The 27,992-nt window shown below is 36.5% G+C and overlaps 1 protein-coding gene across 3 annotated transcripts in view; it reads left to right on the plus strand.

Moving 5' to 3' along the window:
- The window catches only part of PLA2R1 (phospholipase A2 receptor 1), a 64,913-nt gene that overhangs the window by 28,643 nt on the left and 8,278 nt on the right, over positions 1 to 27,992 (plus strand). For all 3 annotated transcript variants that reach the window (XM_026697264.2, XM_087920101.1, XM_087920100.1), the window contains 13 exons: positions 3,803 to 4,017; positions 5,827 to 5,972; positions 7,848 to 7,932; positions 9,675 to 9,807; positions 10,820 to 10,855; positions 13,011 to 13,168; positions 16,227 to 16,291; positions 17,570 to 17,673; positions 19,581 to 19,720; positions 20,656 to 20,773; positions 22,218 to 22,339; positions 23,831 to 23,969; positions 26,487 to 26,725. In XM_026697264.2, coding sequence (XP_026553049.2) covers positions 3,803 to 4,017; positions 5,827 to 5,972; positions 7,848 to 7,932; positions 9,675 to 9,807; positions 10,820 to 10,855; positions 13,011 to 13,168; positions 16,227 to 16,291; positions 17,570 to 17,673; positions 19,581 to 19,720; positions 20,656 to 20,773; positions 22,218 to 22,339; positions 23,831 to 23,969; positions 26,487 to 26,725 — 1,700 coding nt within the window. The remainder of the gene's footprint in view (positions 1 to 3,802; positions 4,018 to 5,826; positions 5,973 to 7,847; positions 7,933 to 9,674; positions 9,808 to 10,819; positions 10,856 to 13,010; positions 13,169 to 16,226; positions 16,292 to 17,569; positions 17,674 to 19,580; positions 19,721 to 20,655; positions 20,774 to 22,217; positions 22,340 to 23,830; positions 23,970 to 26,486; positions 26,726 to 27,992) is intronic.

Genomic DNA, 27,992 nt, shown 5'->3' on the forward strand with positions numbered 1-27,992 from the left:
ATATCTGAATTATGACTCTGGAGAAAATGCCAGGAATAACAAATTATTAAATAGATGAAGTAAACTAGACTGCTTAGTGGAACTATTCACAATAAAGTCTAAAATATTAAAAACTCATAATGTGGAAGTAGGAAACATTGGAAAGGGCCATGTTGCTTAAAAAAATGAAATCAATTGAAAAGGAGGTTGAAACAAAATACGGTCACTGGCATAAAATACAATAGGTGGTGATACAAGTATGAAATTTAAGAACTCAGAGATATAAAATTATAGTATCAAGATATCTGTTGGATTCCAAAGGATTGGAATCAACTAAACAATTGAGTAACAACATGAGATAATTTTGAGTAGAAATTGTTGTAAGTAATCAATGCAGTTACACAGCACTGTATTTTTTATAGTTCAGTTGTCTGAATGTTTACTCAGAGCATTCGATGATGTGTTATTCAATGATTAGAGCTTATCTCTATAACATGAAACTTGTTCATTTTCTTTTTACTAAAGGAAGTGTCATGCACATGTTTGAGGGTTTAACATTTCTCTGTGTGCTTCAGCTTTCACTGTTCCCTTTCCCCATATTCATTTAAAAAAACACTATTAGTGACAGTGGAGGTTATTGGATCTTGAAATAAGACAGATGGGGAAAAGATAAGTACAGCAATGAAGATTAGCTGTATATTTCATGGTTAACATAACAGAATGCAACCCAACATAACACATAACAAACTTTGATCTGAATGCTAACACCTTAGAATAATATACATATACATATATACATATATGTATGGTATTCAGCTTTGTTCGGGTATTTTCCCACGTCATTATAGTTGTGCTTTTAAAGTTGTAGCAACGTTTTGGCAGAATCTCATCTGCCATCATCAGGCTTCTGTATTGTGTTCGTCTGTGAGTCAGACTTTCACAGCTGTTTCTGTTTTAAATTTGGTGCCAGCCTACTGCTGTGCCAGAATGGTTTTTTCTTCATCCTGATTGGTTGGGAGTCTTGGTCTGTGTTTATTGGACTTGGAATTTGCTGTGTTCTGCTTGATTGGTGTTTCTAATATCTTCTGTCTGTTTTGTAGCTTTTTTTGGTCTTGATTGGCTGGCAACATTGTGTTTCCTGTATTGGAGGCTTTTAGTGCGGCTTGGCTCCGAATAAATGGATGGCTATCATTTATTAGGAAGCTAGGTTTCACCTGGGTGCCTGGTTGTGGTGTGTTTGAGCTGGAGGTATCAGGGGGGATCTATTTGTGCCCAGGTGTTTGCCTGGCTTGTGGTGTGGAGATTTTTTTGTTTGTGAGTGCAGGCTTCCAAATAATTGACAGTCTGGTGGAATCATCTCTTCTTTTCATGCTTTTTTCAATCTCTATGGCTTCTCTGATAATTCTTTGGCTGCGGTTTTCTATAGTGGCTAGGGTTTTGGTGCCATTGAAGTCGATGCTATGACCTGTTGCTTTCATGTATTGGACTAGTGAGGAAGTGTGTTCCAGCTTTTTACTGCATTTTTGTGTTCATCCAGGTGGTTACTTATTCTTCTATTGGTCTGTCCAATGTATGTGGCAGGGCATGATGCACAGGGGACTTCATATATGCCTTGGTTTTCCAGGTCAGTTTTATCTTTGGGGTTTCTTAGGATGGCTGCTATTTTTCTGTCTGTTTTGAAGGCACTCTTGATGTGATGCCTGTGTAGTATCTTACTGATTTTGTCTGTAGTACCTCTTATGTAGGGCAGGACAGCTGTCCCATAGGTCTGTTCATCTTCTAGGTTTCCATTATGTCTCAAATGTGTTTTTGTGGATCAAGCCGGTGATTTTGCTTTTGTGGAAGCCGTTAGCTGTCAGTACTTTAGTCAGGGTGCATAGTTCAGTCTTTATGTGTGTCTTGTCTGCCAGGCACTTAGTTCTGCCGATTAGTGTATATATATAATGTCTCCATGTGTATACAATTTTAAAGTTAGATTGGTAACATAAGGCACTTATTAATTCCATGTATATTTGAAACAGAGCATTTTTAGTTTTTGAAGAAAATTATTCTTATTTTTCAAGAGTGACCTCTACTGGTTAAATAAAGTGAAAATATAAATTGCTTTCACAGCATTGTTATTTGGCAATGTGGCATTACATTTTTATCCTAGATAATTAAGGATTTAGAGGGAACTATCCAACCGTGATTGATTTCAAAACCTATCAGAATAAAACCTGATTAGTACTATGATTAAGAGACTACCAGGAAATAACCTAAGCTGGGGAGTTAAAGTAAAATCAAAACAAAGGGAGTAGCAAACCATTTACATAATGTTGTTAAGAAAACAATCTAAGTGTCACCAGGTAGTCTCTTGGAGCTAAGATCAACTCAGATAAGACTTTATTTTTTTTAAATCTGTATTTTTTCAAGAATGTTTCTATAAGTTTTTATGACAAAATTTCTACATGAAAATTCCATGTTTCTTGGCAGTACCTATACTTTTATAGTATAGATTCTGAGGTAATAACTATGATCAAGTTGTAGCAAAGGAAATGATAGCAAGAATGGCAACATAGTTTCTAGCGCATGTCAGCTTGATAATGGCTGAGTAATGTATACTTAGACTTAGACCTAGACTTAGAATAACATTATTCTAACTTTGAATGTACATTAATTGGCATACATTAAATTGAAATTTTATTACATACATCTCTCAAAGGGTCTCCACCTCCAATATACACTACATAAACATGACAAAATAAATAAATCATACAAAATGCATATACCCACATATATGATACAGAGATACAACACAGTCTGGTTCGGATGTATACATGTACATAGTAAGAGAAACAAATCTTGCAAGTTTACCAGACGGATGGCATAGGGAACAAAGCTGTTACAGAATCTGGAAGTCCTGCTCAAAACACTTCAAAACCTCCTCCCAGAGGGGAGCAACTGAAACAGACCATGAAGTGGGTGTGTGGGGTCTCTAACAATGGTCCGAACTCTAAGCACATAGTGCTTATAAGCAGTATCCTGAATGACAGGGAGCGAACTTCCTACAATCTTCCCGGCTGTCTTTACTGCTCTCTGAATGGACTTTCTGTCTGAGGCACTGCAGGCCATCAAACTAAACAGTGATGCAAATAGTTAATATAGTTAGTTTGATTTCCAGGTCTTTATATTTTTATAGCAAAGTAAATATTTAAAAGGTTCATTTCCGGTCATGATTAGAACAGTTCCTAGATAATTTTCAGTGTAGATACTTTTAGGGGATCGAGGACAACTTGCCATGGCCAACTCACCATGGCCAATATTTGGATAATATCCAAATTATCCTGTCAACAATTTTAATTTATATTTCACAAATACTACTGAACCAGCCAATGTCTGTATTCCATCATGTATTATTTACTACTTAAACAAAGAATTGCAAAAAGAAATGAGGCAACTTTACTTGCTGAACATTTGACAGAATGGATTATACTTGAAAACATACAATACTATCATAAATTAGATTTAGCTTCATCCACCCAACCTTGAAACTCTTTGGCTAAAATTATTTTCAAAGTCAAATGAGGAAAAAATCCCCCAAGGCCAAAAAAAGAACTACATTTCATCGGTAACAGCATGATGTTTAAAATAGCTAAAAGAGCTAAAATCTTTTTCCTTTCCAGGGTAAATTTTAGTAACTAGACAATAAAAGATAATTCTAGTCTATAATATTACAATTATTCTTAACACTAAAGATTTGGCATATTTTATGTACATTTTTTATTTGGGAAAGTAATAATTGTACTTATTGATAAATATTTTCGCTCCTTCTTCCTTATTTTAGGATATCCTGGAGGATGCGTTGTTATGCGACAGGAAGAACCCATCGGCATGTGGGAGGTGAAAAATTGTACAACCTTCATGGCTAAATCACTGTGTAAACAAGATGCTAATTTCCGTGAAAAAAGTGATACCAACAAGCAACCAAATTATGATGAAAGTTTTAATTCTTGCATGCATGGATGGGAATCAGGCCATTATCTGCTGAACTGCTACAAGGTAAAAAATATTAAACAATTTCACAGAGAACCCAAATGAAATGAAATCTAGAGATCCATTGCCATTTTAATAAAACATGGGATAATAATAAAAATATGTGCCACTGATTTTATAAATGAGAAATCAATAATCTGACTTTATTATTATAACCCCCCCAACTTGTTTGTTTTTTAATTTAGAGGACAGGCTAGTAAAATTTTATTATATATTGTGATTTTTTTAGTATTAAGCTGCCTTCCTAGAAGACACCTTCATTGATAATGGATGGTCCTTGCAAATTGATTATGTGCTGACAAGTCAGTATCAATTCTTAACAATCACAGCAGACAGATTTTCTTTGTGATGCTTTTTTCCTAACTTGGTCCTTCAAGTCTTCCAAAGGTGACTTCTCTAGAGAGCTAGATCTTCACACATCCAAAATAAGATAATCTGGGCCTAGTTATTTATGCTTGGTGAGAATCCTGTATTTATTTGTGAGATTTCTTTGATGTTCACTTTTTTCCAACACCAAAATTCAAAAATGTCAATACTCTTTTCTAAACTGTTTCTTCATAGTCCAGTTCGGTGAATATTCATATTAATGCAGAGAAAACATAATTGTATGATTATAAGTAGAGGAGAGATTTGGGTAACATAATTGACTGCCAAAGGATGTGTCTTTGCTGTAGCATTTTATATTTTCAACATTAAATCTTGGATTGCAATAGATACAAAAAACAACAATAGAAAATAATATTTCAAAACAACAGCAAAAAAATCTTATAGTGTGTTTTTCAATTCTGGCCTGGATTGCATTAGTTTGAATAGCTTGCTCTCAAGCAGCCAAAATGAAGCCTTCAGTTTCTTCTTGTTAAAGTTCTGGTTTTAAGCCATTGCTGGGTTTTATCTCTATCCTCTTTCCTCTCTATCCTTTGTAGAAATTGATCATGTAATGCTTGTCCTTGCCAGCATTCTATTCTTTCTCTGACATCTTTTGGATATTCATGTTTTGCTTCCTACATGTTCAATAAGTCCCAATTTTAATACTTTACATTAATTACATCAATGCTTGTTCTTAAATCAGTATGGTGATTACATGAAAATGAAATGGAAATGCATGCTTTCCTTCTTCAATAATTTGTTGGACTTGACGTAAATTTCTGTCTCTATTTCTGCAGGGAAGATATAATCTATCAACATCATTTTGGGAATGTAATGCCTAGAGAATTGTTTTTTGATCCAACTGTCCAGTTCAGCTTTATCCAGTTAATAATCCCAGTAGTATATCATATCATACATACAACCCAGATGTCTTTGATGGTGTTTCAACCATTTAATTTTGGCTTTATTACTTTTCTCACTCTTTGGATGTATTCTTTTCTAATCACATTTGGCCATTTGACATTTAAATTCCGTTACTATTATTTGTGATTTTATCCTGCTTTATTGCTACTGTAGGACATTTCTATAGGTCAAATTCTATAGCTGTATCTGTGCTAAAAATTGCTAATAAGGTTTGTCAATGACTGGATTTTAATTTCTGATTCTCCATAAAACTTCAGATCATCTATATAAAAGGGTGAGATTTTATTAACATTTTTCCTGTTGGATAGCCAAGATTTGTTTTCTTCAAAATCACTGGAAGTTGTGTCATAACAATGACAAATAATAAGGGTGATGATATGTTACCCTCAAAGATACCTTTACTAATGTTGAGAAGCCCATGTTTTCATTTCCAACCACCAATATTTTTATTATTTTTATTATCGCTGTTTTCCTTTGGCAATGTGTTTTCAGGCAGTTGTTTTCAGTGTTTCACTTGTTTTACAGGTATTCCATACTGAAAAGGTATTAATGAAAAGAACTTGGGAGGAGGCAGAAACTCTATGTCAAGATTTTGGAGCACATCTTGCCAGTTTTAAACACGTCCTGGAAGAGGATTTTTTAAACCAACTTTTAAACACAATGTTTCATACGTAAGTCTTTGTGTTTAATCACTGGACCTGAGATTTTTTCCACAAGTGGAAAAAATGGATTATGTGATCTAGTTGTTTCATATACTTTAACATTTAATCCAATACATACGGTATTTTCACTGTAATGATAATAGATAATTAAGGATAGCAGCATTTGCTTCAAATTGTCAGTGTTTTCTGTATGTCTTAACTTTATACCCTGTTTATAGGATTTTCTTTTCTTTTCTGTGGAGTTCTTGGTGCTCTAGTTTGGCATGGTTATTTGCTTGCAGATGTTTCATTATCTGACTAGATAACTTCATCGTTGCTAATGAGTGTAGTATTTGGTTCCTGTTTATATACAATAGCTTGCCTTGCCAGTGTTGATATGGATGTGCTGTTTGGTGGTTCCTTGATTACGATATTGTTTCCTGATAGTTTTTCTGGTGTTCATACATGCATATCAAGATGTTTTTTGCTGGAGAGAATCTACTCTGGATTTTTTTGTTTTCATTTTAGGAATGTAGTACAACAGGGTACAAACACTGTAGCAATCCAGAACGCCAGAAGAAGGAAACAGATTGCCTATACAACATCTTCCGACAAAAAGGATGCCCATACAATTTTATCTAAAAGTGCCTGATGACTCAACCCACTAACAGCACAACGAACACAAGCTATGAAAAACTATCTTTTCTACACTACCATACATCAAAAACCTCTCATAAACAATCAACGGGCTATTATAGTCACCCAGCATTACTATAACATACAAACCAACTAAACCGCTCTAAAATGTGTTAATTAAACCAAAAGACCCAGTAGAGAGAATGAAAAAGCTAAGGAGGAAACAAAAAGACCAGAACCCATCCTCTAGAGCCAACAACACTCAGAGAAGCAGTGATTGACACCAGACAAACAAAAAACAATACTCTAATCAAGGAACTACTAAGGAGAAAAATCACATCCTCATCATCAGTGGGCACACAGGGCAAACTACGGAATAAATGGAATAAAACCTATATTCTCTAGCACTGATGATGTTATCTAGTCCAGTAATGAAATGTCTGTAAGCAAACAATGAAGCTCAAGGACTCCACTGTTCAACCTTCAGCTACAAATATTCTCTTCTCTTTTTCCTTTATTTATGTGGGAAAATTGACACAATGGACTCACAATTTATCCCTTAAACCTTTGTGATCCTTAGTACTTTTGCTGTGCTAGTAATCTTTTGGAATTCATTTTATTCACACATGCAACTTTAAGACAGAAGCTGTGTACGTTCTTTTTTTCTAAAAGTCTGGAAAAGCAGCTTGGATATGCAAGAGATATCTGAAGGGTAAAAATATAAAAAATGTCTGTGTTAACTGCAGTCTTCCCAAGCTGCTTTTCGTAACACTAGAGTGGTTTTCTTCCATGCATTTATGCATATCCTGGTTTGCTGCTTACAGCAGTGGTCCCCAACCCCTAGGCTACATCCAGTACCAGGCCATGGCCCGTTTGGAATCAGGCCAAGCAAGCAGTGTGCAAGTCCACTTCCACAAGCAGGTGAGCATGTGCAAGCAAGAAGCCCCATTTGTGCGCCTACCACTTGCACATATACGCAGTGGCCACCACTCATGCAGAACCATCCCCTCTCGCCTGCCACCACTGCTGATCCACAAAGTCAAAAAGGTTGGGGACCACTGGCTTATAGTATTTGTCATATTTTTTCAAAAACTTCAGAAAGAAGTGACTCAAAGATTTCATCACAGCACCTGCCTAGCATACAACCTGTTCTGGTTTAAGAAAATATTAAAGCGTATGCATAAGTGCTGGAAAAATTGAAAATAAATTGAGATAAAAGATACATAGTTTGCATTTGTGTCATGGGGTTGTTGTTTTTTTTAACCACAGAGATGATGGAAGACAATTCTGGATTGGATTTAATAAAAGGAGTCCATTATCTGGAGGAGCCTGGGAATGGTCTGATGGAACTCCTGTAAATATTAGTTTGTTTACTCATTGTTCATACAAAGTTAAACAAGAAACAGGGTTGGGTCCAAGTTGCTTTAGCAGCTTCCTGTCTAGTGTTAATGATTGCTCTTTGAGTGTCTTATTTCAGTTAACTTATTAGTTTAAGAATTACAGAAGAATGTAGTGGTTTTGAAGTACAGGTAGTCCTTGACTTACAACCTCAACTGAGCCCAAAATGTACGTTACTAAGTGAGACATTTGTGTGAGTTTTGTCCCACTTTACAACCTTTTTGGCCACTTGTTAAATGAATCACTGCAGTTGTTGTTACTAACGTATTTGTTAAATGAATGCAACTTCCCCATTGATTTTGCTTGTCAGAAGGTCACAACAGGTGATCAGGACACCGTCATAAGAATGAGTCCGTTGTCAAGCATCTGAATTTTGTTCACATGACCATGGGAATGCTGCAAAATGGTCATAAGTCATTCTTTTCAATGACATTGTAACTTTGAACAACCACTAAATGAATAGTTGTAAGTCAAGGATTACCTACATATTGACAAACTTCCTTATAGACATGAAGCGTTCTTGAGAATATTAAGTGCGCAGTATTTTATCTTGTAATACTTCTCTGAGGCAAAATGTGCCTTTCCCTTTGAAAAAAAACATACAGAATCTATTTACAATTTTAACAGGAAATAATAGTGCAAAAGATATCGAAGTTGTAGCATGGCACAGCACTCACACAATCAGATCCCGAATGCATTAACACATTTTTGTTTCAAGGCTTATAAAGTGATTGCTTAATGGGTTTATCTGAATGGCAAACAAATAAAAAGGAGCTGAATTTTAGATAACTTAAGTGACTTCAATATGGCTGCTCATTTTATTCCTTACCTAATCTAATATTTGTTTAATAGCTCTTTTTTAGGTTTGACAAATATTTATTAGCAAATAATCTCAACTTGTAAAATAAAATGGTGTCAAACAGGTTATTGTACCTATGTAAATTCACCTCAGGATATGTTCCTGAAGCAAATTTACATAAGGAGACACTTCAAGTATTTGGAACAGATCCTCTTTAACAGTTTTTCAGTCACTTTCCAGAAGTCTTTCTAAGAATGAAAGAAAAAATTTGGGATTGTAACAATTCTCATTTTATAATCATCCTTGTCTGAATTCCAATAAGGATATATAAATTAGGTTAATAAGTAAGTTAAGTAAATAAGTAAGTAAGTAAATAAATAAAAAATATATAGCATCAGATAATAGTGTCAGAATTGGGTTAAGGAATATAAGTTGCAATTAAATTAGCCCATGTCCCACTCAGAGTCACCTCGAAGTGAGATAGGCAGCAAGCAAATCAAACAAACAAACAAACAAATAAAGATCTTGTCATTCATTGGCAAATCACACTTCTCAAGGTTCTAGAATCTTCTGCAAGAAGATGTGATGTCATACAGAAAGTTGTGATAGAAAGGAGTCATTCAAATTAGGATCATTAGCTGAAAGTTCCTCTGACAGAAAAAAGCCACTATTAGACTCTTCTCATGGTTTATATACTCCTTTTTACTAATAAAAATCTTCACTTCCATGTTCATTCATGACCAAGTGTGTACATTTCAATAAGCCATGTTTTGTTTAACCATATAGAGTTATTGAATGAGACATAATTGATTATGTTCTCACAATAGGTTATTCTATTTTAATATATTAAAGTGAGTCTCTGTATCATGCTTCAGATTTAATGCATACTTCTGTGGCAGGTTTCACCTGCCTTTTTAGAGAAAACTTCTATTGAAGATAACGTGAAAAACTGTACAGCCTATAAAGCTAATGGGACTATTTTGCCACTGCGCTGCAATTCGGAACGTGAATGGATATGTAAAATACCAAAAGGTAAGGAAGCATTTGAACAACATCTTGCAATATGTGCCTCCTAAAATGATACATAGTCACTGTTTCATTAAGATAAGCAGCAGAACTCAATAGCAGATATCAGTCCTTGCATGAAGAAAGTCTCAGATCCAATTCAGATAGTCCTAATTTACCAATCACACTTGGGATCAAAAATTCCATCACTAATCAGTGCAGTCGTTAAGCACAATTTCATATGATTGTACCAACTTATGCTATCGGTTCCATCTGCAGTGGTTAAGTGAATCACATAGTTGTTAAGCACGACATATGACCCTAAGTTGTGACTTCCTACCAGCTTCCCCATTGACTTTGCTTGTCAGAAGCCAGCTTTGAGGGTCACAAATAGCAAACATGTGACCACTGGATGTTGCAATAGTCATAAATACCACACCAATTGTGAAGTGACCAAATCACAATAATACGACTATGGGGACATTGTGATTTCCACAGCTTCCTGGACCTGTTAAAAGTCTCTCTTTTCAGTGCCTTCAAAACTTTGAATGGTTGCTGAACAACTGGTGAATAAGCAAGGATACCTGTATCTTGAGTTTTAAATAAAGAACTTAGAAATTGGAGAAAGAGAGGCTGCTCTTGGATTCCTTTGAAAGTTGCGGTCAGAATAAACCAGTCTTATCAGCACTTTAGGTTGGGAAAAACGTGTAATTTAGTTCAACATATCTAACATATCTGCTGCATGGTCTGTGTTTGATAACCAACATAGGACAGCTCCATCCAATCAACTAAATATTTCTTTATTGTTAATAATAATAGATTATTAGCTTTTATGAAATTGGTGCCTAAATATATATGTTATGTATTACTTTAAAATGACACATGCTAATGAAAATTTAGTAATGAATACTTGGGGAAAAAAATGACACTAAGCCAGAACAGAGCTAAATTGTATTTTAATAGTGGCAAAAAAAAAAGAGGAAAGAAGGAGAAAAATCTGCATTATGTTCTTCAAACCAAAACGTTATTTCTATTTCAGGTGTGAAACCCAAGACTCCACAATGGTATATTAATGGTAAGGGTAAAAACATGTTTTTCACTTACTGAAACAGTATATATATATATTTCAGTGGTGGGATTCAAAATCTTTTACCACCAGTTCGGTGGGGGCACTTTGCGTGCATGCATACACTTTGCGTGCATGCGTGCGCCAAACACGTGCTTTGCGCAGGCGCAGATGCGTTCCAACTCACTTCCTGCAAACCTGCACTCTCCCGGTTGCTTCAGCAGCTGCCTTGCGCGGCACTCTTCTGTGCCGCGCAAAGCAGCTGTGCTTCAAAAGCAGAAGATAAATGTGAATATTTGAGCCCAGGTGGGCGGGTGGGCCCAACAGCAGAGCAGCGGAGAGAACTTTTTCGGTCTCCGCTGCTCATCGCCGCTACCAGCTCGGCAAAACCGGGCCGAACCAGTAGTTACCACTGGGGTGTGTGTGTGTGCTGATGTGTGTGTGTGTGTGTGCATAGCTGGGTGAGTTCCCATCACTGGCTCCAGCTCCTTGACAAGGACGTGAAAGGAGCCTCCATGGGCAATGGTGATGTCACCAGCAAATCCTTTCAACCTGGAAGCACCTTAAACGATGCCTCTGACAGGGGATTTCCCCTACTTTTCTGCTGTTTTAGGTGCTTTTGCTCAATTCTAAGAATGAGAATTCTTTGTTTGCCAGAACTTTCCTACTCTTGTGAAAATCCCTTAACTTAAAATGACATTGTTAAATATTGGCCATTTTGCTGATAAATTTCTACAGTGTGATCTTGTTGTACTTTGATTCATAGGTTTTGCTTCTTTGCATCAAGCCCAAAAGTGCACTGTTGGTCCGTGTGGTATTTGATTGGCAATGTCAAGGAAGGAATAATAAATGATTGAACTTTGTAATCCTTGATGTATTTCAGCAGCACAGTGGGCAAGTGAAACTTGTTTATATGTTCTTGGTAGTTTACAGAGCAACATATAAACATATAAAATATGGTGGCATAAGGCAGAATGCCACCAGACTTGAAATTCTAGACCTAGAAAACCTAGAACTATGCCGCCTTCAGCCCAATCTAAGTATAGTATATAAAATCATACATTGCAATGTCCTACCTGTCAATGAATACTTCAGCTTCAACCATAACAATACAAGAGCACACAATAGATACAAACTCAAGGTTAATTGCACCAAACTTGATTGCAGGAAATACAACTTCGGCAACAGAGTGGTCAATGTCTGGAATATTCTACCAGACTCTGTGGTTTCTTCCCCAAACCCCAAAAACTTTAACCTTAGATTGTCTACTATTGACCTCACCCCTTTCCTAAGAGGTCTGTAGGGGGCATGTATAAGTGCACCAACGTGACTACCATCCCTGTCCTATTGTTTCTTTTATTTTTCTTATATGTATCCATGTATTCATAACTATGTTTTTACTTATACCTATTATCTTGTAAGCAATTGACAACCCAAATAAAATAAAATAAAATAAAATAAATAAATATAAAAGTGAAATTTGCAGTCAGTCATGGAAGAAGGAAATGGGGGCAAAGAATTGGAGACAGGCCATCACAAGATTAATACAATAAATTGTGGCTTAAAATATTTCATTATTAAGAGCAAGAAGAATCACAATGACATGTTAGGTGTGCTTGTATTCCATTGATATTAATGCAGTAGTTGAAATGCTTATTTTTTTCTCTTTGAAATCATTCCCTAAGATAAAGATAATATTTAATTGCGTATATTTTTAGAATACATTCAGCTAAAAGTAACTAGCTAAGTAGTCTGTTGCTGTCTGGACAAATACCAGATAATCTGCTATTGTTTCTACATGTTAGACTCCATTCAAAGAAATAATTGCTCTGCTTTCAATGAAAAATATAGTTAGGGCTATACCAACCATATTTAAATTCATTGATTGCACTGGGAGAAAATTAAGCATATGCATAACTTCTACATTTTAACGGAATGATAATGATCTATTGAACATGCCTAGTTCATTAAAATGTAAATCTTTAAATCTCAGGAGTAAGTCAAATGTAGTTTAGCATCCACTCATCTTCTACAGTATTAGGTTTGATAGTGTTGGCTCTTGTAGAGCAGTAGGTATGTGATGTTTAGTTCATTAACAATAAAAATATGTAACTGAAAGACATTTTCTCATATTCAAATAGATTGTATCTAACTTAATTTTTAGAGTTACCATGGTTTTATTATCAAGGAGCAGAATACCTTTTCTATGACAGCCCTTCAAACTGGGACAGTTTTCAGTTTGTGTGTGGTTGGCTCCATGGGGATATAGCAACCATACAGTCCTCTCAAGAACAAGAATTTATCCAAAACAGAATAAAAAAGGTAATATATATGTATTTGTATACAATTGTTTTTTAGGTTTTCATAGCACAACAGTTTTTTCCAGCTAGATAGACAGTCAGACGGACAGACAGACAGATAGACAGACAATTATAAAGGAAGTTAAAAGACACAATTTGACATATATTTTCTATTTAATACAGCAGCAACTAGTGAAATATAATTTTGTGGCTTCTTCAGACTGAGCCAAGTTAAAGGCCTAAGTACAGTCTAGATCAGCGGTTGCCAACCGGTGGGTCATGGTCAACGGGTGGTTGATGAGAAAATTTTGGTGGTCCACAGAGAAATGTCACCCCCAGAGCACCCCCAAAGCAATTAATCCAGGCTGCACGGGAACACAAGGCTGCCCGCCTACATGGCCCGCGGAAACCCTCTCTGCCCGCTCACTCCTTACCTGGCAAACTTGCCTACTAAAATGCTATTTTTCCTTTTTTTTCCCCGACCATCATCTGTTCTGCTGTGCCGGGACATTTAGATTAGCTAGAAAGCAGGAAATTGTTGGATTTCTTGCTTTCTAGCTAATCTTTAGATCTTCGGCTCTCCTTTTAAGCAGAGCTGAAGCTTCCTTAGGACTGAAGCAGTGCAGGCTCAGGTAGGCGATGGCAGAAACACAGATCTCTAAGTGAATCTTTGATTCTGTGAGCAACTCGATCTGCCTGCCTGCTTTGCCTGATTTTGGCTAAAAGTTGTTCTTTTTTATTAAAAAAAATCAATATTTACATACATGGTGTGTTGTGAGTTAATTTTGAATTTTGTGAGTTTGCTTGCTAGCAAATGTTATAGGTTTGCTTCCAAGCAAATTTTATGTGACTGGCTCAGGTAGCTGATCTCACAGATCTCTGAATGAATCTGTGAGCAACTCAATCTGCCTGCCTGCTTTGCCTGATTTGGGGTAAAAGTTTTTATAAAAAATTCAATATTTATGTAAATATTTATAATATTTACGGCCATACTCAGCCAGTCACATGACCACCAAGCAACACCCACAAATTAGGCCACACCCACAGAACCGGTTGTTAAGAAATTTGAATCCTACTCCTGCCTCTGTGTGTTTCTCTCTCTCTCTCTCTCTCCCCTCCCTCCCTCTCCCTCCCTCCCTCCTTCCCTCCCTCCCTCCCTTGATCTAGATAAAGCAAAAAGCACAGCTGATGAGCACGGAGAAATTAAGTCAGTTTTTCCACATTCAAAATATCAATACATTCTTCTTTTTCTACAAATACACATTCTGGTATTTCTGGGTTGCAGCCTTTTTTCTTTAAATTGCTTCTGCGCTAAAAATACTTTAATCCTGGCCATGAATGTTGCAACATTTTTACTCTTGCCTAGATTTTGCTATTTTTAGCTTTTGAACTTAGGCTACTTGGGTAGTTCTTTCTGGCTTTATTGTTTTCAGTAACCTTCTAAAACATTGGTTTTTATCCTTATCAGAAATGAAATAGAAATCAGTAAGAATCAACCTTTTTTGCTACTGCAATATTGTGCCCATAAAATGTCCCTTATCTAGGTTGGCGGATGTAAAAGAAGGCAGAACTGCCTAAATCTTGAATGAATTTGCAGAAAAAGGAATTCCAGCTGTTATAGCTTTTTTGTTTCTGGTTAATTTAATGAGCTGCGGTGGTGCAGTGGTTAGAGTGCAGTACTGCAGACTACTTCTGCTGGCTGCCTGCAATTCAAATCTCACCAGGCTCAAGGTTGACTCAGCCTTCCATGCTTCCAAGGTAAGCAAAATGAGGACCCAAATTGTTGGGGCAATATGCTGACACTGTAAACCATTTAGAGAGGGCTGTAAAGCACTGTAAAGCGGTATATCAGTCTAAATGCTCTTACTATTTATAAATACACATGCAAAAGAGTTAAATGTGCAGGTAACCTCATCCCTTCTATATTTATATTTTATGTTCATTTATTTTTATAGTCTAACCTCCTTGAAAGTTAGTGGAATTCTTTTGTTTCAGCAAAGCTTTAGAAAAGGGGATGATCCTCTAATTGTTAAGTCAGGTTATTACGAAATGTCATTTTAATGTATGCTGATTAGTGTACATTCAAAGTGACAATAAAGTTATTCTAAGTCTAAGTTATTCTGTGTGATTTTATTATTGTATTTTTTCTTTTTGTTGGTTTAATTCAGATCAATAAATCATTATGGCAATGATGCCTTTCAAAAATATTTGGCAGGATATACATTTCAAAATGAATAAAGTATGAATAGCATAGAATAGCATATAGAATAGAATAGAATAGAATAGAATAGAATAGAATAGAATAGAATAGTTTATTGGCCAAGTGTGGTTGGACACACAAGGAATTTGTCTTGGTGAAAATACTCTCAGTATACATAAAAGAAAAGATACATTCTTTTAAATATTGTTTCTAGCAATAAACCATGTTTATCTGAAGATAACTGCCCCATGTGTTTTTAGGTAATTCAACTTAGTTTCAATTATCTGTGTTTTTGCTCAACATGTAATATTTTTTGCAATTCTGAGCACTATTGTGTACTTATAAATTACTTCCATGTAATTATTATGCAATAAGAACTATTGAATATGTTATTTCTTCTATTTAGCTACTTAATATTATTTATAATCTTCTCCATTCCTGAAGGACTTTTGGCAGCTAGCAAAAAGTTAAAAGCAAGTGAATTGGAATTATCCATAAATATTAATAAAAAAACCAGTAACCACACAAATCATACTACTTCCAAATTACCATCCACAGATGTCATATCAATATGTAATTGTATGAAGTGAATGGTGAATTATGTATTAGATATGATGATCTCATGTGTGTTACGATCTAACACACACTTTATATTTTAGCTTTAATTATTCTGATGGAAATAACTTGTACTGAATTCAGTAGAATATATTTCAAGTAGACATATTTTGATGTCAGTAATTTATAATGTTTTGTTGTTTTTCAATTATTTTTACCATTCTTGTCTAAACATTAATCAACGTATACAGCACACGAACCAGTTAAAGGATACATGCCAAATAGTAAATCTATGTAATATTTCTTCAATGTCAATATTTTGCAGATTTCAAAAAAAAGTAGCAATTGGTGGATTGCATTGCGTTCAGAAATACCCGGTGAAGAATTTCAGTAAGATTGTCATATACATTTTATTTTCTCTTAGAAATTTCTTCTCATTTTATTATAAAAGCGGCAAACCTGGGCCCAAATGCAACTATATCCTAGGCAGCTGTATTTATAATATAGAAGAAGATGGCATATTTTTCTTACCCTTTCTTTCTGGCAAACATAAGGGTTCCAAACCAGATTTCCTTTTGGTGAATTTGGTGGATTTCTCAGTGTTCTTCCATTGTAAAATGTACAGAAATAGATGCAGTGAAATTCAGGTTCAGAAAATTTAACAATACTATAGATAGAATATACTGCAGTGGAATTTTTAAATAATAATCATGATTGCTCTGTTGCCCCTGTTTCATTCATTTACTTATCCTTTTCGAGTGCACAAAGATTTTTAAATCCCTTAATAACTTAGTGGTGCTAACTCCCAAGAACTGCATACAGGATTGCAATCCTGATAAAATAGCCAGACATTAATGCTAAATGTACTATTAATGAAAAACTCCAAATAAAGAAATACTTCCTGTTGCTAAATATTTATTGTATTTATGCATTTCTTGTGTTAAATGCAACACAAGTGGTATGTATAAGATTCTTTCAGAAAATCTCCTATCCAGACATTACAAATGAATGGATCTCAGTTTCTGAAATGCTTTAAATATGTTTTAAATTCCTTTATATAACTATGGTGGTTTTTAAAAAAACATGAAAATTCTCAGTGTATTAGTACTAATTTTTCTGTAGTTTTACGATCACTTTTTTCATTGCAATGCATTTTTAAAGTACTTTTCCTAACTTTTTTCACTACTTCAAGTAAAACGTACATATTTAGTACAGTTTTGAATTGAAAACTACTTAGCAAAAGTCAGGAAAATGTAGATTTTAGCTTTTAATTTTGTTTCAGGTGTATTTAGAAATGAAAAACACAAATTAGTTCTTCCCCAAATGGGAAGGACCTATGGTCTTGGAGGATTTCAGCCTGCTTTCCTTTGGGAGCAATGTCTGACATAGTGTAAGAGTTAGACTAGAATAGAACAACAGAGTTGAAAGGGACCTTGGAGGTCTTCTAGTCCAACCCTCTGCTTAGGCAGTTCATCACCTGCATGACAGCCATGTTCCAGGTCATCCAGAACCCAACACGGGACAGTGGTCACCTATCTGATCTGGTTTTCCTATCGGAATAGTAGAAAAGTGATCTGAAATTTAGCTCTAGCAGTGTGCTTGCCTCATGTGATCTTAACTTCGAAAGCCATTTCTAATAACTAAACACAATCTAAATTTTGTTTACAGATGGACAGATGGATCACCGTTATTGTATCAGAACTGGGCAGGAGATAAAGGCAGACCAAAGCGAACTCAAGGACAAAAATGTGCTTTTATTTCTTCTCAGACAGGTACGTGTTGTATGTGGTTCTTATTAGTTCAAATTACTATATGAAACATTTGGTGAGGTTCCATAATTATGTTATTTTATTCCGAATCATCTTTGCCTATTGCCATAGATAAGAATTTTGCTAACTACTGCAATGTTTGAAAGACACTGAAAACCTCGTTTTGTACTAGAAATTGTTGGGTGAGCCCTGTTGGGTGAGCAGTAGCCTAGAGATGGAGCTCTTGCCTCACAATCAGGAGGCTGTGAGTTCGATCCTAGTTAGAGGCAGATATTTCTCTCTCTGAGCACACTGAGAATATATCTGCTGAACAAAACGCCGCATTGGCGACAGGAAGGGCATCTGGCCATTAAACACTCTGCTAACTCCGTTCAGTTGCCCAGACTCCACCCAACAAGGGATTATGGGGTCGTTAAAAGATGATGATGATGATGATTGTTGAGTGAGCCCATCATGGAGTTATATTGTCACTCCAAATTTGGTACACCATTTTTAGATTATGCTTATTTTTAATTCATAATGGCAGAATTTCATGTTAATATACATTTACATAAATATTTAATTGAAGTTATCATGAAAAGTATTCCCAGATTGTGCAATTTTTTAAATTGAGAATATTGATTTGTAGATTATTATTTTTTTCTAATATTCAATACTGAGATAGCTTTATAATGCGTACATTTCAATCCTTGGCCTTTTTTTCTTCAGTGGAGATGTGTCTTCATTCTTTGTTTTTAACACAAGGGTGTCATTTATCATCCTGATCCCTACCCGTTAACAAAAGTTATTGTTTATCGCGTGTTCATGTGTATTTGTACCACAATAAATACTTACATAGTGGCTGCTGGAAGTCTTTGAATACTATGCAGATTTAATGCTCTAAACATGATTTCAACAAGAATATCTTATTGCCTTTTATAGTACTGAGCATGGCATGAGAAATTATTTCCTTGGAATAATATTGCCTACACTCTGAATGATACACATCCCTTTTCTTTCTTGTGTTTTTCTTGGGCATCATCCAAAACTGCCTTGGAGGATCTCTGCAAAGTAAATTTAAGGGCGTTCCAATTGAATTAGCCTGGGGTTAGGGTTGCTCATCATTCATTTCCCACAAATCATATTGGAAATGATTTGATTAAAAAACATTGATTGCTTTTTATTTTGTACAGCAGGAAGAACCCAGGAAGTAATACAAGTAGTATTCTCTATATGAAATGGTTTTTGCTGGAAGCATATTTGAACTTTTAAGGAAATATTGTGGGAATATCATCCAATGCCGGTCAAAGCCAATTAGTTCTTCTGATCTGCGCTCTCTCTCTCTCTCTCTCTCTCCCCTCCTCCCTCTCCCCTCCCTCCTCTCTCTCTCTCTCTCTCTCTCTCACACACACACACACACACACCCTCGTGGAAGCCTTGGATGGCCCAAAAATGTTCCTTAAAATAGACGTGATGCTGAGGATCTCTGCTTTGATTTGCAGTGTGCTTGCTTCCTATTCAGTTCTTTTTGTTCCTTATAATCTTTTGTAAAAGTTAGGACTTCTTATACTGCTGTTTCCCAGCCTTCCTTGAACTCATACTGGTCCTCCTTTTCCTGGCCTGCCTGCGCTCACACTGCCACTGTAGCACCATCTCCTCTCCCATGGTCATGTGATGTCCGACTTTTCCAGTTGCACCGCTTAGCGACAACAATCTCGGTCCCAATTGCCCTCATTACCCAAGGACGACCTGTATATTAATATAAATAAATATTGAAAGAGTTCTCTTACATTTTCACTGCTATGGGAGTATGGATACTTACACTTGAGGCAGTCCTGATAGGAATATACTTCTCCCATAACTTATAAGATATTTAACTATATTGGAAATATACTTAACTTTAATTTTGTAATGTTATTGCATCCTTTTAGGACAATGGGGCTTTGCAAATTGTACCACTTCTCTACCTTGTGTCTGCAAGCGTAAAAATGTACAAATTACTGAGAGAGAAATTTTGAAAGAAGAATATCAAGGAACGTGTCCTAAAGGATGGCTGTACTTTGGATTCAAGGTATTTGCCGGTTTAAAAAAAAAACCTTCTAGAGTTTTTAACCTTAACCTTAAACCTAAGTGCGGTATGTTGGCCAAAAATGGATTGCTAATTTTAAAAAAAACAAACCCACCTAAAAGCACATGTCTTTACATTTATGTATGTATTTAAATTATTAAATATATGTAATAATATAATAAATTATTTACTTCATTCTAAAGTGATAATTCAATAGTACGGGTAGTCCTTGACCTACGAGCACAATTGAACCGAAAAATTTTGTTGCTAAGTGAGACATTTATTAAGTGAGTTTTGCCCCATTTTGCAATGTTTCTTGCCACGGTTGTTAAATGAAACACTGCAGCTGTTAAATTAGTAACCCGTTTGTTAAATGAATCTTGCTTCCCCATTGACCTTGCTTGTCAGAAGGCCACAAAAGGGGATCACATGAGCCAGGACATTGCAACCATCATAAATGTGAGTCACTTGCCAAGCATCTTAATTTCGATCACGTGACCACAGGAATGCTGCAGCAGTCATAAGTGTGTAAAATGGTCATAAGTCACTTTTTCCAGTGCTGTTGTAACTTTGGTCACTAAATGAACTGTTGTAAGTTGAGGACTATCTGTACTACAGTCTCCCAGGAGCCCAACTTGATTCTCTTGTCCCCATCAATCAGTGTTCATTTGATGTTTCACTAGAAAACTGTCTTTTAAAAAAAATCTGATTCTCTTCCTGAGTGTTCTCAATTGCCATTCTATTTATATATTGTAGTTTATGTTTCCTTTTCTCTTTTCCAATTAATAGGCTAAACAAGAAGCTTGGTCTGTCACTTCTTTTAACTCAGCTTCTTCATTCTTTCCAAACCTACCCCATCTAGTCTTGCAAATACGATTTTGTTTGAGTGACTCATGGCTATCCTAAATACCCAATACAATCTTTCTTTCTGTAAACAGTGTTTCCTGGTGCAGATTCCAAAGGATCCAGCTCACTTAAAAAGTTGGTATTCTGCTCAAAAAACCTGCAGCTACTATGATGCATCACTTGTATCAGTTGAAAATGAAGTTGAACAAGGTACCACACGGTGTGTTACACCCAGGGGTGGGATTCTACCAGTTTGCACCTATTCGCTAGAACCGGTTGTTAACATTCTAAGCAGTTTGGAGAATCAGTTGTTAGAAGAAATTACTGGCCTAATCCTGTAAGGAAGGCAGGAAGGAAACATTCTGGTGTTGTTTACAGAAACCGCCTCTCCATTAACCCTTATGACATTCTTGGCAGGACTAGACTTCCTATCTCAGGAACTTCTCTGGAGTTTTTTCCCCCTCCTTTGCTAGTACTTTCCTTGTGTGGGGTGACCATTTAAAGTTACAATGGCACTGAAAAAAGTGACTTGTGACCATTTTTCACACTTATGACTGTTGCAGCATCCCCACAGTCATGAGAGGCCAAGCAAGGAGATGCGTGCCTTGATGTAAGTGATATTGAGTTGGCCACACCCAGCCAATAATATGACCACCAAGTCACATGACCACCAAGCCATGGCTGCCACCTAAGCCACGCCCACAGAACCAGTTGTTAAAAATTTTGAATTCCACCCCTGGTTACACATTTATCAAAATGTTATAACTATACACTTCATACAGACATATATTGCATATTTTATTGGTAGGACCTCCCCTGTTATCTATGTATATTTAAGGCTCTGGATCATAAACATAATAAGGTTTTGAATTTATGTCTTGCAATTGAATATTTATCATCCTTAATAGAAGACTAGATATAATTTTCTATCAGAAAAAAATAACTTTACTACTTGCAATTGGCTGCAAAATACCACTGTTCAACATTTAGACAAAACCAAAGTATTACACTTCAGCTATAAATTGGTTTTAACTATGGCAGAAGTAAGTAATGCTATAAAACACATGTATATTTGCATTTTATAGGGTTATTTAACTTTGGATAAATTCCTATCTCTTTGTATTTAAACTCATTTCCTGGGATCTCAAGCTTGATACCTATTTTCTTCTCTAATTTGGAAAGCATAGTGACATTTCAATAGAATTCTTTAAGAACTTTGCAGTCAGTGTCAAAATAAAACACTAAGATAAGGAGTATGAAAGTGATATGAAAATAGTACATGAAATAATGTAAAAATCTTCATTTGAGATGGTTTAGTCATGTAGAGAGAATAAATGAGGATCAAATTACATTAGCTATATATAGTATATTCTGCTTTGCATAATACTGCTTACCTTCAAAGAGAATATATATACAGGCATGTATGTTTAAGGTGCTTTCTTAGCGGTTAGGAATGGCAGTTCTAACTGAAGGAGACTTTAATAACTGACATTTCAGACTGATAAAAAGTCATTATACTTTCGAATTCCCCAAAAGTTGAATCAGCCTGCATTTCTTACTTTTCATCTAATTCATTTAATTTCAATCACTATTAATTTGAAAATAATAATTTAGCAGATCTTAAGTTTCTGAATTCTAGGTTTTTTTTTTCTAGCTTTCATTGCATTGAACCTATTTGGACATAAATCTAATGTCTGGATTGGCCTGCAGAACCATAATTATGAAAAATGGCTCAATGGACAAGAAGCAGAATTTGCCAACTGGTCTCCAGCACAAGTAAGGCAATGCAGTCTTTTTTTTTTGTACCTTTTTTGTATTCTATATTGTGTTTATAATGAACGTATTTCCTACTTAGATAGAAGGAGGAAGGGGAAGGCTAGAGAAAACATGAAAACAGAAAGCTCTTTCTTGAAGAAGATATTAATCAGGAATAACCAAGAGTCCATTAAAATGGTAAAGATAAAAATGCTCTTGAATCAAGGTCATTTGCTGTAAGTGTTGTGGAAATAGTCTGCCCCCATCTGGGATTTGTTTACTAATTCCCAATCTAACCAATGTTCTAAAGGTGTTTGATTTATCCAGTATGTATCATATCCAATAGCTACCTCTTGTGCTTTGCATATTAGTGTAAATAAAGCATCTCCAAAGTATTAAAGCAATTACGTCATTTGCAAAATTCACAGGGCTACTTCAAAAGATGCCCCTAATTGTCTGTGCATGCACAGCACATCGATCAGATGAAATTACTGGGCTTGCAGAGAAAGATGGGAGCACCTTTCAAAGCAGCTGTATGAGTCTCAGAGATGATGTAGCTCCTTGAAAGCTTCTATGAGACATACTTTGTCCAGTGTAAAGAGTTTTATGAAGTACACATTTGAAATGCTTTGCACAACCATAGAATGCTGAACTATCAATAAGATATGAAAATAAGTCTCCTCCATTTGAATTGGGATAGCACTATGAAAAGGACAAAAATCTTCATAATATCAGTGAATCTGGTAACCCAGTTGTAATATAAGCAAATGTTGAAGAAAGAAGAAAATCGAAACAAGAATTATGGAATCTTGTTGATGGATTTTGCTTTCTAAAGATTATTTAATGAATTCAGTAATAAAGTGATGTTCTTTGATAGCTCTCCTATTCATTTGTTCAAACATAAATTGTTTCAGTGAAAGGAAATTACATGTAATGTATAGTCTTGGTTCAACTAAGATCATCTTGAGAAGAGCTTGAAAACCTCAAGAAAATTATTGTTGCAAATTGTATCTTTCTCTCTCAAAAAAACCACATTTGATTGGAAATTTTTATAGGTGAACCTGTGGTGGTCACGTAATTAAATATTTCCTATCTTTTAACATATCTATCAAGTGCTTCTAATAACAAAGAAAATACATTAATCATTTGCATAAAGTCAACAATAAGAATATTTATCTGTTATTTACTCTTTATCTCTTTCCTATGCTAAAATATTGCAATGTGTTTTACTGAGATTTAAAAAAAAATCCTAAATCTACTGCAGACCACAGAAAATTCTAATGAGAAAGGGCAGTGCAGCTAATAACACTGCGTGTTGATTGTTTTAAAGGCAGTGAACTGTGGGACCAAAAAGCTAAGAGGAGAGGGAATGAAAAAAGCTGTAGTTCAGTGTTTTGTGGCATTTCCCATTTTTCTTTTATGTATACTCTGATTATCAGTTCTATTTTTTTTTAAAAAAAAGTCTGTCTGTGGCTTTTCCCACTGATTTCTATCACAATATATTAATTTCAGAATCATTACATTGCTGGTACTGAAAAAAAAGTTGTCCTATGTACTTCAATACTAAATAATCCAAGTTTCAGTTTAATGGGAAAGTGGTATCTTGAAAACTGTGAGAACAAAAATGGGTTTGTCTGCCAGAAAGCTCAAGGTAAATTGTTATAACCTTATTTATATAAGAATGTGCTAAGCTTTATAATCTAATTCACTAATATCTTTCATACATTGTATGAAGTCTACTACCTAAATCAGGGGTGTCAAACTCGATTTCATTGAGGGCCACATCAGGGTTGTGTTTGACCTCAGGGGGCCAAGGTGGGCGTGGCCAGTTCGACATCACTCATGTCGGGGGCATGTGTGGTGGCCCAAGTGCTTTGCCAATAGAAACGGGCTCTTGAACTCCATTTTCGGCTGTAATGACCTCCTGTTTTTGCTGGCAGAGGCTCCATAGGCCTGTCCTTCGCTGTTTCCAGGGTGGTTCCATGGGCCAGATCTAAGCACCCCAATGGCCGGAACTGGCCCCTGGGCCTTGAGTTTGACACCCCTGACCTAAATGATCCATCCAGCAATTATCCGTAAGCTAAAATAGTGTTTCTCAGCCTTGACAACTTTATGATGGGTAGACCTCAACTCTCAGAATACCCCAACCATCCAGGCTGGCTGAGGAATTCTGGGAATTGAAGTTCCCAGTGAGAGACACTGATCTAAAGCTGCACAGAGTTCCAATTCACAAAAGATCTACTTTAAGAAAGTGAATGCTTCTATTTCAATGTCGGATGCCTGGAATAGGTATATGTGCAGAGGGATTCCCCTTATAGATAGGATGGAAGGTATCTACTTCAGGGACAGGGCTTTTCTTTATGATTGTAGCTGCTAGTTCAACATATACTCTTACACCATGATGAGAAATTGGCAACAGTTCAGTGTCAGACTTTGGCAAGTGATAATCGATGAAGCAATTTTGGGGGAAATTATACTATAAAAAATTCTGAATGACTGTGGTGTTGGGGAAGAAATTATTCTACCCGATGACAAGAATGAAAACGGGACAAAGGGGTACAGAAAAATTAAAAGGATTATGACATCTTCCTGCAAAGAAGAATGCTTACCAAAACTGTTTGTAGGAATTTTTTTACAGATTAAAGATAAGGGAACAGTGAATATAGCAGGTACATAAATTTGGGTACCCTTCTAGATGATTTGGTGGCATTCCTGCTTTATAGGTAGGGTAATTTTCAAAGTTCATATAGTCATCAGGTTATAATAGCAATTAAAACTAGAATTTCCATTGCTAAGTGATGTGGTCATATAGCATGGTGCCACATTGCATCACATAGTGCTAGCAAACTCAGCTGTCTCAATTGGCATTGTAACCCAGACACTTCACAGGTCATTAAGAGAGGATCTGATGTGACTAGACACCTAGGCAAGCAGGCCAACAGGTGAGAACTGCAGGTGGGTGGGTGATTGCCTCATACAGGCACTACTGAACCAGGCCAGCTGACAGGAGTCACAACCAGGTGTAATTGAGCATGGGCAGGCTTGTGGGGGAGGGCAGGCAGTACAGAGCACAGGTAAGCAAGGGCACTCTTCCACAAGCTTCTTTTGTTGCAAGGATTATTCAGCACGTGTGGAGAATACTGGTTTGGGGGAGGTTGACAAGAAATAGTATTCATCTACCACTTGGCTTATTTTTTATTTACACTCTTGTCACGGAGTTCTTTTTTCAATAGCAGTTCAGTGGGCTCCACAAACTCTAAATGCCCCACTCCTTGGCCTTGTTTTAGCAATAATAATAACACTTCAACTTACATACCGCTTCCCAGTGCTTTGCAGCCCTCTCTAAGCAGTTTACAGAGCATATTTCCCCCAACCATCTGTGTCTTCATTTTACCAACCTTGGAAGGATGGAAGGCTGTCAACTTGGAGCTGAGGAAACTCGAACTGCCAAACTGCTGGCAGTCAGCAGAATTAGCCTGCAACACTGCATTCTAACCACTGCACCAACACTGCTCTTAGCCACCCAGGTATCAGACACCGGCAGACCCTTGGGTGGTAATCCCAGTTTGATTCCATCCCCTTCCTAGGTCTCCTGGGAGGATCCACTTCTCATCCAAGAAGCTGTTTTATTATTAGGAGTGAGCTTCTCCAATTCTCCTTTTCCCTTAGGTTGCTTCCAGTTTCCTATTTGGGTTAAAAATCCACAACCCTCCTCATTCCCGGAGCCCTTCTGCACCCTCCAAAAGTAGCACATCAGTGACCACAACCAACACAACACACCCAGCTGCTTTGCTGCAGGGCTTTTATAGCAGCTCTTTGCTAAGCATTTTGTCTGGCCTGGAGGAGGTCTTAAAGGGGCAGGTACCATCAACCCAGGTGCTAGGTAATCTCAGGCCGCCATCCCTCTCACAACTCTAATAGCTTGCAATATTTGTCACTTATATATTTCTTTCAGAGATGGCTATAGCAATAGTAATAGCACTTAAACTTACATACCGCTTTGCAGTGCTTTACAGCCCTCTCTAAGCTGTTTACAGAGTCAGCATATTGCCCCCAACAATTTGGGTCCTCATTTTACCCACTATAGCTTGTTTGAAAATGTTCAGTGTCTTAATGTTGAGCTTTTTAATTTTTTTTTTCAAATGACTCTTGATCTTCTCTATCACAGATACTTCTAGACATATCATTGATCCTTCGGTGATGTACCCAATCCCGGATACTTTAGAATATGCAAATAGGACATATACATTGATCAATGGCAGTATGACTTGGTACATGGCTTCACAAATGTGCAAAAAAATTGGGGCTGAATTGGTCAGCATTGCAGACTACTACCACCAAGCTTTCCTTACCGTAATGATAAACCGAGTGGGTTACGCTCACTGGATTGGATTGTTCACTCCAGATGTAGGTATTTCAAATTTTTGTCAAATTGATGTCGTTTATTAAGTGCATTCAAATTTTCAGGAGAGTAACTAAAGATGTCCAGCAACTGTATGCAAAAATACTTTGAAGTTTAACTCTTTGTGAATTTAACTCAGTGAAGATATTTAAGGCAAAAGGTAGGGTAAGTAAATGTGCTTCCTAACAATGTCCCGAACAACAACAGTGATACAGTTAAAAGGGATATAAAATTGTAGACCTGGAGTTTTCATATTTTATTCCAGGGTGGAATTCTGCTATAAAAACAGTAATGATGAAGTCGTGTTTTCTCTCCCTTCCTTTGTGGAGGACAAGGGTGGATTAAGGTTAGAGGTTCTTATCTCCTGTCCAATTACGTTGATTACCAGGAGGTATCACTTGACTGGTTTCACCTTTTTTGGAATTTCATCAGACATGGATAGTGGTGTACATCATGAATCCACAACCCCTGGTCCATGGATCAGGATGTGGCATGCCAGAAACTGGGACGCACAAGCAAACTAAGCTCCATCCACGGGATACAGGTAGCACATGAAATTACACCCCCTATGGTCCATGGAAATTTTTTGTATGGGGTTCAAAAGGTTGGGGGCTACAGGTGTACTATATGACACACCATGCTTCTATATATCCTTCCCTTTAACCCCATATAATTAACAACTGACTATCCACATTGGGTGCATCCTAAATAGCAATAGCATTTAGACTTATATGCCACTTTACAATGCTTTAAAGCCCTCTCTAAATGGTTTACAGAGTCAGCCTATTGGCCCCAACAATTTGAGTCTTCATTTTACCCACCTCGGAAGGATGGAAGGCTGAGTCAACTTTGAGCCTGGTGGGATTTGAACTGCCAAATTGCAGTCAGCAGAAGTACCCTGCAGTACTGCACTCTAACCACTGCACTACTGTTGTTAAAGGGGATGATTGCTTCTAGGTGGTCAATAAAAATGAAAACCGCACGTGGCTATGTAAAACAGAGAAATTTCAGTTCCACACCAGGGAGGATGTGAGACATAAAACTTCCTACAATGGGACATGCCATAGGTACAGTACCATCTCTGCTGGTAGACTGTATACACCATTTTGAGAGCTCTTCCATGTAGGATGACTCCAACACTCAGGATGTCATCATTTTAGGATGACAAAAGGGTCTGCATGCAGAAGAGAGAATTTCCTTTCCATTCAGCAGGGGGAAATATTGTACTGGATTAAAAAGGTTGTAGAGATGACTTTTGTCCTGCAGGGAGCT

Source organism: Pseudonaja textilis, chromosome 1 (genome assembly GCF_049901715.1).
Source record: "Pseudonaja textilis isolate UNSWEBS1 chromosome 1, rPseTex1.2, whole genome shotgun sequence".
NCBI classification, from domain to species: Eukaryota; Metazoa; Chordata; class Lepidosauria; order Squamata; family Elapidae; genus Pseudonaja; species Pseudonaja textilis.